At 46.9% G+C, this 13,553-nt stretch overlaps 1 protein-coding gene across 6 annotated transcripts in view; it reads right to left on the bottom strand.

Annotated features, from left to right (window-relative positions):
- The window catches only part of dennd5b (DENN domain containing 5B), an 88,491-nt gene that overhangs the window by 11,921 nt on the left and 63,017 nt on the right, over positions 1-13,553 (bottom strand). For 3 of the 6 annotated variants that reach the window (XM_088923499.1, XM_088923495.1, XM_088923498.1), the window contains 9 exons: positions 13,134-13,284; positions 12,752-12,845; positions 10,994-11,101; positions 8,177-8,308; positions 6,796-6,948; positions 6,406-6,484; positions 6,045-6,126; positions 5,299-5,427; positions 4,549-4,670 (listed from right to left, as the gene is read on the bottom strand). In XM_088923499.1, coding sequence (XP_088779625.1) covers positions 4,549-4,670; positions 5,299-5,427; positions 6,045-6,126; positions 6,406-6,484; positions 6,796-6,948; positions 8,177-8,308; positions 10,994-11,101; positions 12,752-12,845; positions 13,134-13,284 — 1,050 coding nt within the window. The remainder of the gene's footprint in view (positions 1-4,548; positions 4,671-5,298; positions 5,428-6,044; positions 6,127-6,405; positions 6,485-6,795; positions 6,949-8,176; positions 8,309-10,993; positions 11,102-12,751; positions 12,846-13,133; positions 13,285-13,553) is intronic. The other 3 variants (XM_088923502.1, XM_088923500.1, XM_088923501.1) reach the window with 1 other exon arrangement.

Raw genomic sequence — 13,553 nt, 5'->3', positions numbered from 1 at the left:
CAGCAGGTGGATTGTGAGGCCTGTGCACCTAGATAAACCTGATGGAGCACTAGGATATTCTTACCAAATCCTTTCACTACGGACAACACACACCTATTCTGCACAATCCAACACCAACTACCACCATGAATCTCTTTACACACCTGACTAGTCTAAATTAACCCCATGTGAGAATGGAGCTCTCAGCCCTTGATCAATTATCTAATTAATCAATTCATGCACCACATGTGAACCTATTTACATGAAAGAGGCCCTACTGCCCTCTAGTGGCAGATCAGTTGAACCTGCTGTCCTAGTTACCACTGGCCTGCCACATCAGACAGTTTAAACTTCCTTGGCATGACTTCAATCCTGTGTACATGTTGAATAACTCGGTTCATTTTAAAATCCTTGATACCTAGAATCCAAATCGATGCATTAGCACAGAGCAGGCCAATGCACTGCAGGTGCTAGAAGCTCTGAAGATTAACACATCTGCAGGGCCCTCTAGTGTCCCACCAACTATATTTAAGTAAGCAACAAAGGGTATTCACAGGCCACAAACTGCCGATGTAGCACCCACCCATAAATGGGTGGCAATGTTGAGCCAAGTAAGGCAGACCAGGACATCTTACTCTTATTGCATGTAAGGTTACGGAAACAGTATTTAAGGACTAAACCAGGGGATGGCACTGAAACACTAAGGGGACAGACAACATGGATTTAGAAAAGGTAGGTTTTGCTTAATGTATAAGAGTATTTTCTTTGAACAATAGTATGAGTGCAAAGAGAATATCATAGGGTATATTTAGATTTTCATAAAGATATTGGTGAGGTTCCTCCAAACAGAGTGATTCTTGAACTGCAAGCAATATGCATTCTTGGTAATGTGTGTTTAGTCTGAAAACTGGCAATGTATGACAACTGGTGAGTGCTCTAATTGTGGTGATGTCTTAGTGGAGTACCACAGGGACCTGTATCAAGACCGTATACGGGCAGCAGCTATATCACTCTGCAACTCACAACTGGCAGCCCACTGGAGCTCAGCAGGTGTGAGTCTGGTCAGTATGGGATGGGATGGGAGACCTCCTGGGAAAAACTAAGGTTGCTCCTGGAAGAGGTGTTTAGTGGGGCCAGCAGAGGGCGCTTACCCTGTGGTCCATGTGGGTCCTAATGCCCCAGTATAGTGACGGGGACACTATACTGTAAAAACAGGCGCCATCCTTCGGATGAGATGTAAAACCGAGGTTCTGACTCTCTGTGGTCATTAAAAATCCCAGGCAAAAACTTTGAGTTTGGTCTTCACCATGCAGATTATTGGACACATGTCATGCTAGGATCAAAACAGATATCAGAGAAACGCAGAAAAATATTTTTCTTTACACTGATACTGCTGTCTCTTGTTCAATGACATACAGTAAAGTGTAAAAACTGAAAGAAAAACTAAGACCACAGTGACTCTACACAGGACTGGTTCTCCTTCAAATATGTCCAAAGAGCAAACCGGAATGTCAGCCAAGAACTAACAGCAAACCCCAGAGTGTCATGTAAGGATCTGCAGGCCTCTCTCACTGTGGCTAATGTCCATATTCGGGCCTCAACCTTCAGGAAGAGACTGATGGGACTGGCTTTCATGAGAAAGATGGGCAGGAAGAATCCATTGCTCTCTGAAAGGAACATTATGCCTGTCTCAAGTTTGCCAGAGAGCACCTGGATCATCCACAGGACTGCTGGAAGAAGGTTCTCCAGACAGAAGAGTTGAAAGCTGAACTGAAAAAAAAAATGTTTTTGTGTGGTGAAAACAAAACCCTTCCTTCCTACAGGAGACTCTTATCCTGAGCATCAAGCAGGGAGGTGGGAGGATCAGGGTTTGGGGCTGCTTGCTGACTCAGGACCAGAAGGGCTTGTCATCACTGACACAACCATGATTCCAGTGTTGTATCAGCACATCTGGATGAGAACGTCAGCACATCGTCAGGGGAAACCGAGTTGAAAGTGGGCCATGCAGCAAGACAATCAAAAACATATCCAGATGCAGATCCACAACAGAATGGCTGAAGAAATTTCACACATAAAGTTGACCCAAAACCCCAAACCCCGTCGAGATGTTATGGCAGAACCCAAAGGGAGCTGTTCATTTAAGGAAAGTCTAATGTCATTGAGCTGAAAAGTTCTGTAAGGAAGAATAAGTTACAAGCAAATAAAAAAGACTGATAAACAGGTACAGAAAACAGGTAGTTGAAGTCAAGGAGGTGCCAGCAGTTACCAAATCTAGGATAAGGATTCACATACTAAGTCACACAAGGACATTTACTGTTGGATCACTACGCCAAGTATATAATCCAGGTATATCTTATGTCTTTGTTTTATGCATTTAATAAAGTTATCTTTATCTTTCATTAAACTCAGTTTTCATTAAAACTTTCATGAAGATCTAATTATGTTTTAGGTAAAAAATATAAAGCAATAACAAACCAACTGAGGGAGCTCACAGGCATTTACTCCAGACTGTATATTACAGGTAATTCAGACAAAACAAGACTTGGCAACACCTGGCAGATGCGGTTTGATGTAGGCAGATGCAGGGAACTGTACACAGACGGGTGTCTGGAACAAGCTTCCCAAACACCTGACAGATTTCATGTCCCATGATACAGGTAGGTAGAAGACACAAATTAACATAACATAACATCACTTTATTAGCCCTATACAATTTCTTGCATTAGGAATTTGTCTTTTCACATACCCCAGCTTGCTCTCCATGAGACACACAGACAGGGAGAGAAGCTGAGGGTCAGAGGGCAGGGTCAGCCGTTTATACAGCACCCCTGGAGCAGTTGGGGTGAAGGGCCTTGCTCAGGGGCTCACCGGCAACCTTCCAGCCACAGGCGCAGATCCTTAGCCACAGTGCCACCGCTCCACCCCGAACGTTGGCAATAATTTATTAAATAATTAATAAATCTAATTATTTAAATTTATAATTTAAATAATTCTTCTATTTAAACTATAAATAGAAGAATGAAACAATCAGCTTGAAGAAGATGTCTACAGGAAAGACTGATATTGTTTATAAGTGTTTCTACTGATATCTAATTTTCAAACAACAAGACAGTTATATAAAGTAAAAGTGTCGAAGTTAAATCCAGGGATGTTATGTTAAAATTGTATAACGGACTAATCAGGCATAAGAGAGAATATGTGTACGACGTTGGTCACCATGTTATAGAGAATAGCTTACAGGTCTGGAAGCTATCAGTCCAGTCTGGGGGTCACAGGAACAAACTACGCTGACAGTGTGAAGGTATCAGACCTTTTAGTCTCGATCAGAGAAAGTTATGAGCGTCTTCTGATCCTCACAGGAACAGGCAACGTTTAGCCGCTGCACATCTTCAGAATGAACTGTGAAACACGAACCAGAGGTCCACAAACAAGTGGAAACCACTCAGATGGTATTAAGATGGTCTTTAGTTAAAGACCAAGGGTTACCGATCTGAAATATAGGAGCTGTTCTGTGTGACAAAACACAATTTACACAACTTCCACACTCATTGGGTGAATACTGAGACCGGAATTTGACGATTGCCCTATGACACAGTTGCATAAGAACACAAGAAATAAGGAGAATCGGGCCTTTTAGCAGCTAATTGATCCCAGGGTGTCCTGCAGCAGTTTCCCCGAAAGAAGCCGGAGTATTACTTTCCACAGCCAAGCTAGGCAACATCTTCCACACTCCCACCCCCTTGGTGAAAACAAATGTTTCCTCTTTAGAAAGGTCAAAGATTAGCTTTTGACATAAATTTCCACACACGGCAAGGGTCGGGATTAATAATACTGCTTGTCAAGTACTGGGTCGTATTCTGGCTATGCAGGCAGTAATGTTGGCTATTACAATACTTCTTCCACAATAGTATGATTATGTTCTTGGTACTACTAGTAGTGCACTATAGAAATAATATAGAAATACGAATGATTTTAACAACGCTTAAATTTGGCTCACTTAATTGCGCAGAACGACACGAGATACCAGCCTGATCTGTTCTGTTACTGGGGAGGTGACACCTTGTTGTCTCGAATTTGTTCAGCCACCCCTGCTTTGTGTCCCTGTTCCAAGATACCTGATAATTCATGAGCAATAAGATGTCATGTACAGTATGTTAGACTGAGGAGCTGATGGATTGGCTGAACTTGAGCATGCGATCTCATTGGTTGATCCGGGCTGATCCAAATCAATACAAGCGGGGGAGGAGGGGACATTGGGGCTGCCTAATGTGACAGGTCAACTGAGACCGCAAACAAACAATAAATGTGTACAAAGTGAAGATGATAAAAAACGAATATGACGGCAACAGTGTTGTTTTGTAACAGTGATGACATTTGCAGGATCTATCCTGCCGGCCCTCTGAGTGGACCAGCCCATCTGGAATTGGGCCTCACTGCCCGGTGACCAGACTCTGGCCATCTCACAGCAGTCAAGAAAGGAATGAGTGGACACAGCACAAAATTTGAAAAGGCAGAACACCATGCGCTCACATGCAAGGTTCCTGCCAGAGACAGTTCTCTTAGACTCACTGATAGTGGTGAAGACGCTGGTGAAGCAGAAGTAGTCCACTGCGTTGAGCGACAGGAGGTGAAACAGGAACTGCTCCTTCTCTTCTTCGCAGCGCAGGAAAGCGTAGCGCTTGTACAGCTTCCTGCAGAACCAGCACAGGCAAAATCAGGTCACTCTGCATCGCACTGCGCCTTCCTGCTGCTGCTGCTGCTGCTGCCACCGCCGCAGAGCACAGCTCTGCTGCTGATCGCTCAACAGGAGAACTGGGGACCCAGGCTGTCGGCTCTCGGGATTTCTCAAACGTTTGCCCTTTAATTTTCTTTTAAAAAACAGTGTGTGATTAACAACATAAAAGGATTAAAGTATTTAGAGCTCAGCTGTACTGCTTTATCTCGAGCAAATCCATTGGTGTCTGTGGACTCCAGGGCTTCACTGATTAGACAGTGGTCCCGTCTGTTAAGAAGCGTGCTGCTCTTCCACTCATTGCTGCTGGAGACAGATAACTGCGTCGGATTTCCTCTGAGGACTACACAGCCATGCCCTCTCTCCTAGAGCTCGCCGACTGCCTCCTCTCTAGGACCTGTATTCTGACACTTATTAGCACTCTAGTCATAAGGAACGTTCTTTCAGTAAAAAGCCCAAAAAAAAAGAAAAGGAAAAAAAAAGGTTTGAACAGTGAAGCTTTGCACGGATAATAAAAACTCTACAGACTTCAAAGACATACTCCTGCTTTGTTGGTCTGTGGTCAGCTCCCCACTGTGTTTCCTTACTTTGTCAAGGCCTGGCTGGACAGCAGCTGTTTGAGGTGCTGGGAGAGAAGCTTCTTCTCCAGGGAGAGGCGAATCCAGGCGCGCGCTCGGCCAACGTCGGTCTTGATCTCGCTCATGTTCTGGATGTGCCTGTAAAAGCGACCCTTGTTCAGCACAACTCGGTGCAACAGTGCAGCGTGGTTCAAGGCTTTGAAATGATCTGAACAATTCTGACAAAATTAGAGCCTCTCCAAACAACGTGGCTCTTGCATCGTGCATCGACTGCTACCCGTCATCCCATGAGTCCATTTGCCCTGCGTTTGTGCTCAGCCCAGCAGGTGTGCGCCTGCTGGACCTCCGGATGCTCGGATCAGCTCCTGTCCACACTATACGAAATGCCTCAGGAGTCAGGAGTGGGCAGTCACAGACATCCGCAAACGGTCATGGGAAATGAGCAACTGCTTCCAGAATCTGCAGGGCCATCACCAAATGTTCGTGTCATTTTTATGAAATATATCCAAGGTTGCAAGGAGTGCCAGTTAAGGAAATCCGCTCAGCTCAGGTGTGCAGGGGAGTGGAGAGCTCCTCAGACCTGTGCCACTGCACTAACAAATTATCTCTCCGTGCGCCACCGAGTTGTGACAGAAGAGACAGTCCTTACAGGACTTGACAGCTCTTCTGAAGGGGGCAAAGACAACCTGTTTTAAGGGACGGTGTGTGACGGTAGGCTGGCCGGGCCCCTCAGAGCTCGGCGCCGCTGTACGAACCTCATGTCCTGGATGAGTGACACCCGGAGGGCAGGCATGGTCACCCCCGATTCCGACCGCCGTCTTTCCGGCCCGAGAGAAACTGCGGGAACATGAGACGTGTTTGTGTGCGTATCTGTGATGAGCTGTAATCTGTGTCTTCTAGCAAAAGCAGCGACGTGACAGAAAATCTAACAAACTATCTTATAACCTCTGTCAATATAAAGATGTAGATGATACACTGTGGCTAATGCAATCAGATTTATACCTTTATTTCTGGATGATCCTTAATAAAATGCTTGTGTCCTAACAGAGTAAGGGTCAGCTCCTGCAAGGCAGCAGGGCTGGCCTCTCCCCCTGTGCCAGTGCCCAGACGTCTCACCTGGAGACTCTGCAGAGGGCTCCTGCCTCTCCTCCCTCTCCTGGTACTGGAGCAGATGAGACCACAGAGCAGACTTCCCCTGTGTGGGACAGAAACAGACGATCCCAGTTTGCACGCAGACACGGGGCTTGTGTCCAATACGACACTTAGACCTGTCTGATGTCTGGACACTGCAGGTCCCCACTGGAATCCTCCTTGTGCGACAGCTATGAAGACGCTGCTCTACACTGATGAAGACCCATGGGAAGCATCTGGATATGCCCTGTGACAGACTCTTGGAAGTGAAGACCTTCTCCTGTTCTTACACACATGAAGGAAGATGCTCTAGGGGTCACAGGTCACCACCCCTCCGTGCTCACTGATCAGCCGGCGCCCTGCCTGACATCTGACCTGTTTGACCTGCAGGCCGTGGCTCCAGATCCTCTCCAGCAGGTCACACAGGCTGGCGATGAGCGTGTTCTCCTCCAGGCCCGTGATGCTGGCCTCCCCGTGGCCCAGCTCCACCGCCTCGTGGCCCATCTTCTCCACCAGCATGCGCTTGGTCTGCGGAGGACGGGACGCGTCAGTGTGGAGCGGTCCCCCACGGAGTCTCTCTCAAAATCCCACAACAAGGTCAACCCAGCAAGAACAGAGAAACACGCACCAGAGGACACAAGTGGGAACTGTGTGGAAGTGAATTTAGGACAGAGACCAGGAGACACCTCTTTACCCAGAGGGCTGTGGGAGTCTGGAACACGTTACCCAGCCGATACTGTCGCTTTCTTCAGGCAACGGCTGGATGAGATCCTCCAGTCACTGAGCTCCAATCTCCCAACAGGCCAGATGGGCTCAACAGCCTCTTGTTTGTGACTCTTCTCATCTTCTTATACAGTATGTGACCAGTTTCACCCATCTTCTTTAGACGCAGAAGTGCTAGCTTGTCTTTTTACACTTAGGGCGTTCATCAAATTATAAATCACCCTGAGATGACATACATCAAAATGCACAAAAGGCACGAAATACACTATTTATTATGAATTGTTACGATTCTGCTTGTTCAGTTAAGGCTAAACAGAGGTCACTTCCAAAAAGGCTTCTAAAAAGGTTCACAGTTATGAACAACACGGTGAATGTTTCACCCCAGAATAAATATGTACCAAGCAGGTCTTTCAGCACAGATACACATCAGGAGGATTTGTTTCCCTGATCAAAAACAGAAAAATGAAAATGCACAAAGTGTCACAAAGATAAATACAGGTCAGATGCAACTGGAACTGATGACATATTTCAGCTTCACACCTGTTGCAAATGAATAGAAAACCAGGAAAAAAATTCATTTATAGAAAAAGATTTTGTTTAGCTTCGGCTATCGTTTCAGGTAAAAATGTCCTATGTGTATGTTTCTGAAATTCAGTACCCAATAGAAATGCAGGAAACTCTTAACAACCTCAGCCGAAAGCCCCTCGGTGTCTTTGAACACTGGTGGGCATGAGGAACTAGCGGAACTGTGTGCCCAGTCGCCAAGGACATTCAGGCAGTCTGTGTGCAGCTCCGACACCTTTGCAGGTCTAACACCTGGTTAAGCACAACAGGATGAGCAGCTGCCTCTTGTCTCGAACCTTTCTGTTCTGCTCTTAGGTTCTCAAGCTGAACACGGCATGCAGTCGGGTAGCAAACCTTTCAACACCTCGTTTCAGAGCTGCAGAAATTTGCATTAATGCTACCGAGCACCCGGAGTGCGGCCCCAGACCTCGATCCCATCACGACCCCACGGCCCCACAGTCCCACTCACCTTCATCCTGCACTCCTTCAGAAGGCCCTCCACGAACTTCCAGTTGGTCTGGGCAATGACAGCGGGGGACAGGTCAGACAGCTTGGGCTGCCGGAGGTTCTTCCCCAGGCCCCTGGCCTCTTGCATGTACTTCTGTAGCGCAGAGGAGACACGGTCAACAGCACAGCTCCTCACGGCCGTGGACAGGCTCTGGCCCACACCAGGCCGGGACTACCAGGCTGCGGACTCTGTGGTTTTCAGCTTTTCTCTACTGCATCTCATAAAGCAATACTTTACATGTGAAGAGCAAACTCAGCTGTAAGATTTGATCTGAGAGAGTCAAACAAATTTCCTTGAAGTCCATAAGGACCAGTATTAAGCCCCCAAGAGGCAGAGTGGTCATTGTGATTCTGCTATCAAGGCCCAGTCAGGCTCTCCAGAACAGCTGCAGGGTGTTTATGGGTCTTCCATTCCAACATGGCCACTTCACTGAACAGGCTTCAGAGACTGGCCTCAATCACACTCCAGGTTTCTTTGTGTTTCAGCATATGACAGTCACAGTAAAAAAAAAAAAAAAAAAAAAAGACTATACACTAATTTTAAAATTAACTGGAACCCAGTTTGGAATTACCCAACTATTATCTGAGACTCAGCTCCGGTCTTGAGGACATGCCCCCCTGATAGAGCCAGTCATCTTCAGACAGAGCCCTGCAGGAGAGTCAGTGTGCGTTTCTCTCAGCCTTCGCTGCAAGAGGCTGGCACTGGTGCTTGTCCCAGACTCTAGAGAGCCCTGGCTGACATAAAAATAGTGACCTCAAACGTCTTGGGACAGCAAAGTCAGAAGGCACGTGAGGCAGTGCCAGAGACAGCCATGCATGCCCAGGTCATGGCATGACCCTCACCAGGCTTCGTAGAGAAGGTGGGATCCTTGAAGCAGGTGCAGCTCCAAATTCAATTCTGAAGCCTCACTCATCTTTAGAAATGGTGCAATTAGTAACGGTGGCATGAAGTCATCGTTCATTCAATGAATTCTGAATTTTATAGAAACATTTTGCCTTCTTATAGAGAAGAACGTGCTTCCATGTTAATTAGGTGGTGCTTCACCATACAGCATGACAGTGACCAGAAACACAGGCACAGAACAAGTACACAAACAAGGTGCTCATCAGGAGATCAAGCACCTCATACGATCATACCGAGTTCGATGACCTGAAAGGGTTGCAGTCTTCATGCAGTTATTGCAGAATGGCACATGCAACCAAATACTGACTTTTACACTCTGAAATTGACTTCAAGTGAATGTGACCCAGGACTTACGGCCACTAGAAAAGACTGGGTTAAACACAAAGCCTGTTTCTGATCAATTGTATGGGATTAACCAAAAATAATATACTTGTCATTCACTTGAATCTCACGATCACAAATATAAATTGCTTAACCGTGACGCAAAAACAAGTTTTGATTTTGCTGTGGGAAGGCACTGCACCCTTTCCATATCTAATCACCCAGAGAAAGGCGATTCTTTTATTCTTTATTCTGGATGCTACATTGCTATTGATTCCTTCAACACACACCAAGGGGTTCAATTCATGGCTAAGCATCATCCTTGAACAGAAGCTCCTTTTCCTCTTCACTGCTTCAGGGTTCTATACATTTCTAATGTCTGTCCCTCCACTGTGAGATCACAGCCCACCATTCTGCTCCCCACCCCCTGAGAGACCGGCTTTACCACCGCTAGACCGACTGCCTGCAACAAGGAGAAGCCAATGAATAGAGAACAGAAGGACTCTCTGAACAAAATTCCAACTTCAATAACTCCAGCCATCTTTGACATATCAAAATGAGTTGATCTTTTCGATAAGGTTGCTGGTCCTGCTGGAATCTTTTTAAAAAAAAAAAATTTAACACACTGCATTCTGTATTCTGCCGTGATGACGCCTGTTATAGGATTGTTTTAACGGCAACGTATTTCAAAAGTCTGTTCATACTGCAATTCACATTATTGAATGCATGAGGTTGTCCTTAGTAACTTCCTGAAAACTAAGGAACCAAACTGTATTAAGATGTCACCCCAAAATAAAGTGAAATTTTCCCAGAGGGGATGACACTTGTTTTGAAGCAGGTGTGTCATCATTAACAGTTTAAAGAGCAGATGCACAGACACAGGCAACATGTTCAGAGAGAACAGCCCTGCTGTACTAAGAGCACGGTTTCAAAGCCGTTAGCTTTGACAGGACAGGAGTGGCCTCTCATCACTTTTTAAGCTGCAGGGAAACAACTATAAACAAAGCTCATCAATTGGCTGGAAAGAAAATCTGCACAAGTCTTCTAATGCCTCTCAATGGTGTAACAAATAAAAAGTCTAGAAATCGTTTAGTGATCTTTAATAAGAAACTGTGGTTCTCCACTACGTTACATGAGGAAAATAGCACTTCCTTGAAACAAAAACCACAAAGAAAAGACAACTTTCTAGAGAAAGAATCACAGACATGGGGACAGCAGATGATTAAACAAAATATTTTTAAATATAGGAATAATTCAGAGGAGCTCTGAATGTCTTTCTGCTATTGCTAAAAACTGTACTCCAAATGAAGCCTGATAATGGACTGGCCCTTCTGCACCACAGCTCTAGATCTTAACATACTGATGTGACGGAGGAAGAACATCAGGAGAGTTTTAGGTTTAACTGAAGGTTAGAGAGTGACAGTTGTTTGAGCTAGATGCCAGTTCTTCAGTACAGGAGCTGGTCACCTCTCCAACACTATTAGCTAGCACACAGGCACACAGCAGAGAGGCGGCTGCAGTCTACCGAGACGCTGGGTCAGACCCTTCACATACCAGGCAGCAGGCAGACAAGGACTTTTTGGGAGGTCTTATAGGAGGGGGCGCCCCCTGATCCCACTCCCAGAATGCCATGGAGTTCTGTAGGCCCGAGCACCCCTCCGCCTGCGGTCGGGGTGGGTGTGGAGTTGGAGGGAGGGAGGGGAGCAGGACCGGCAGAGAACCAGAGTGCATGGGCAGTCGAAAAGAGAAGAGAGAGAGAGACACCAAGAAAGAGCAGCGGCATGCAGATGAAGGCACAGCACATTCAAAATCAAACACGACAATGGCGTTAACAAAAAGTCAGAACAGCAAAGGTTTCAAAGGGTCTGTGTTCCACGGAAGGCTGCTGACACAAGGGCACTGATGTGCCCCAACAGTTGTGCTCCAACAGTCTGGAAATAACTAGCCAGGTGCGGAACCTGATATCCTGGGATCTTTCAAAGAGAGGCTCGCTACAAGCACGGTCTATGTGGAGTTCGCATGTTCTCCGTGCTTCCGAGTAGATTGTGGCTGGGTGCTCCCAGTGCCTCCAATGGGAGTAGGTGGGAGTTTCTGTGCTCCGAACTGTCCCTTTCCACAGATTTGTGTGTGGAGAGGTAGGGGGGAGTCAGTCCCTGTGTGACCGATGTGTCGGCTTCTGTTCTCACTATTAGCAATCAAACAAGCCTATTAGCCTAGCAGACCAGCTGACTGTCCTCCTTTCGTTTGTCACCTTATGTTCCTGTGCTCTTATTCCACTGCTGAATTGCTTTCCTTACCACAAGATCTAGGTGATGAAATTACAGTATCTTTTGTTGGAAGTTCACCAGTAGATGCTTCAGCACCGTTAGGATTGCTGTCTTATGTCCTAATGGTGTGGAGGTATGAAATAAATGATCTCTTCGTACATTTATTTTACGACCTGCGATGTAAATGCTACCAGTCTATGACCATGAAACCCTTTGAGCCATAAATTCCAGAGGCTCCAAACAGCTTAACGCTGTATTCCAAGTGTAGAGGAGGATCAGTATTTTTAAAACATTTCTCCAGCAGAAAGTGGTCCCAGTCTCAACAGTTCGTTTTTACAGAAAGGGAATATTGAGGATGTCATTAGTGGGGATCCCTACAGATTTGAGATAAAAGTCCAGGCGCAACACAGCCACAGTTACTCCAGTTACCTCACTGCCGTTTCGTAGAGTTTAAAGAGAATCACGGGGGGGGATCACAGCTACTTTCACCTCAGCTGCCCTGACGCGATCATTCATGACTCTGCTTCCTGAAGCCCTGACTACCTCCCGCTTCTCCTTCGCATCAGCCTCCAGCTGTACAGCTGCCGCATAGTTCATCCTACAGCCAGGGGGCTGGACCTCAGCCAGGAGCATGAAGCCAAATCTTTCCACCACTTAAACACTCAGCAGCCACGTCCGACACATCGAAGCCCCGGGTGCTATTCCTCACAAGCCTTCTCTCATCAGCTCTGTGTCTGGAGTGGTCGTACACTACTGTACCTTCACTACACCAGGCCCTTACAGGGAGGCTGCGTAATGTCTGGATAAGAGCAGATTAAGAAAATCCACTGATTGGGTCACAACCTTAACACATGGAACACAGAAACCTTTCTGCATTCAAATCAGCTGCATGTAACAGGACAGGAGAGACAGATACACACTGCATGAGAAAAACATGCTCCCAAAGGGGACACGACACCGGAGGAGATGGAGAACACTGCAGAATGAAAGAGCTTTGGGCACTGGAGCGGGGAGGTGCTCCTGGCGGGGACAGGGCGTACCGTACCTCTCTCAGGTCGTTGTCCAGCCCCAGGTGCTCCGAGTGCTGTCTGAGACGGTCCTTCCTGCGCTGGCCCGTGGCCGAGCGGCTGGTCCACCGGCTGAGCCAGGGGACAAGAGAGGGCAGCGTTAGAGACACAGCCTCTACAATACCGAGCGCAGGCTCACACGGCCCAGCCGACGAACCCTTCTGATGATTGCAATCGCAGAGAAGAGTCTGTTTTATCTGGGTTGGCCTAGATAGGAGATCGCTGTGCTTTCTGGGAACAGTCATTGACTGCATAGCGAGTGTCTCCCATAAGACAAATTACCATTTACATCTTCAAAATAAGCACAGCGGAACAGGGTGGGCCAGAGGACTTCAGGCTGCCTTGGGGAACTCCACTCACTTGTTGTTGGTGGGGCCCGTCGACAGTACGTCCGCCTGGAGCCTGGGGAAGAAGCCCGGCTCGTATTTGCCCTGGCCGATCTTCATATCCAGCAGGTGTGGGTGGATGGCCGTGTGGTCGATCTTCATCAGCCTCTGCTCGATGGCCTGGGCTGTGGGGGAGACACAGCCCAGCGTGACTCGCTGCGGCAGTGGCATGGAGCCACTGCGCTGAGCCAGAAAACACAAGTCAACTACACCGGAATAAACGAGCGGCTGTGAAAATACCTCTTTATAATGCTGCCTCAAAGAATGGCTGTAAAACAAAGTGCAGGATTTTTAGTTCCAGATATTCAGGGTGTCCACTAAATTGGCTTTGCTGCAAGGACTTGTGCTTCTTAATGGCTACAGCGAAGAGCTCCTTCCTCAACACAGACACAAT

Source organism: Atractosteus spatula, chromosome 8 (assembly GCF_055471065.1).
Source record: "Atractosteus spatula isolate fAtrSpa1 chromosome 8, fAtrSpa1.hap1, whole genome shotgun sequence".
NCBI classification, from domain to species: Eukaryota; Metazoa; Chordata; class Actinopteri; order Semionotiformes; family Lepisosteidae; genus Atractosteus; species Atractosteus spatula.
This window is presented reverse-complemented; position numbering and strand designations above follow the sequence as displayed.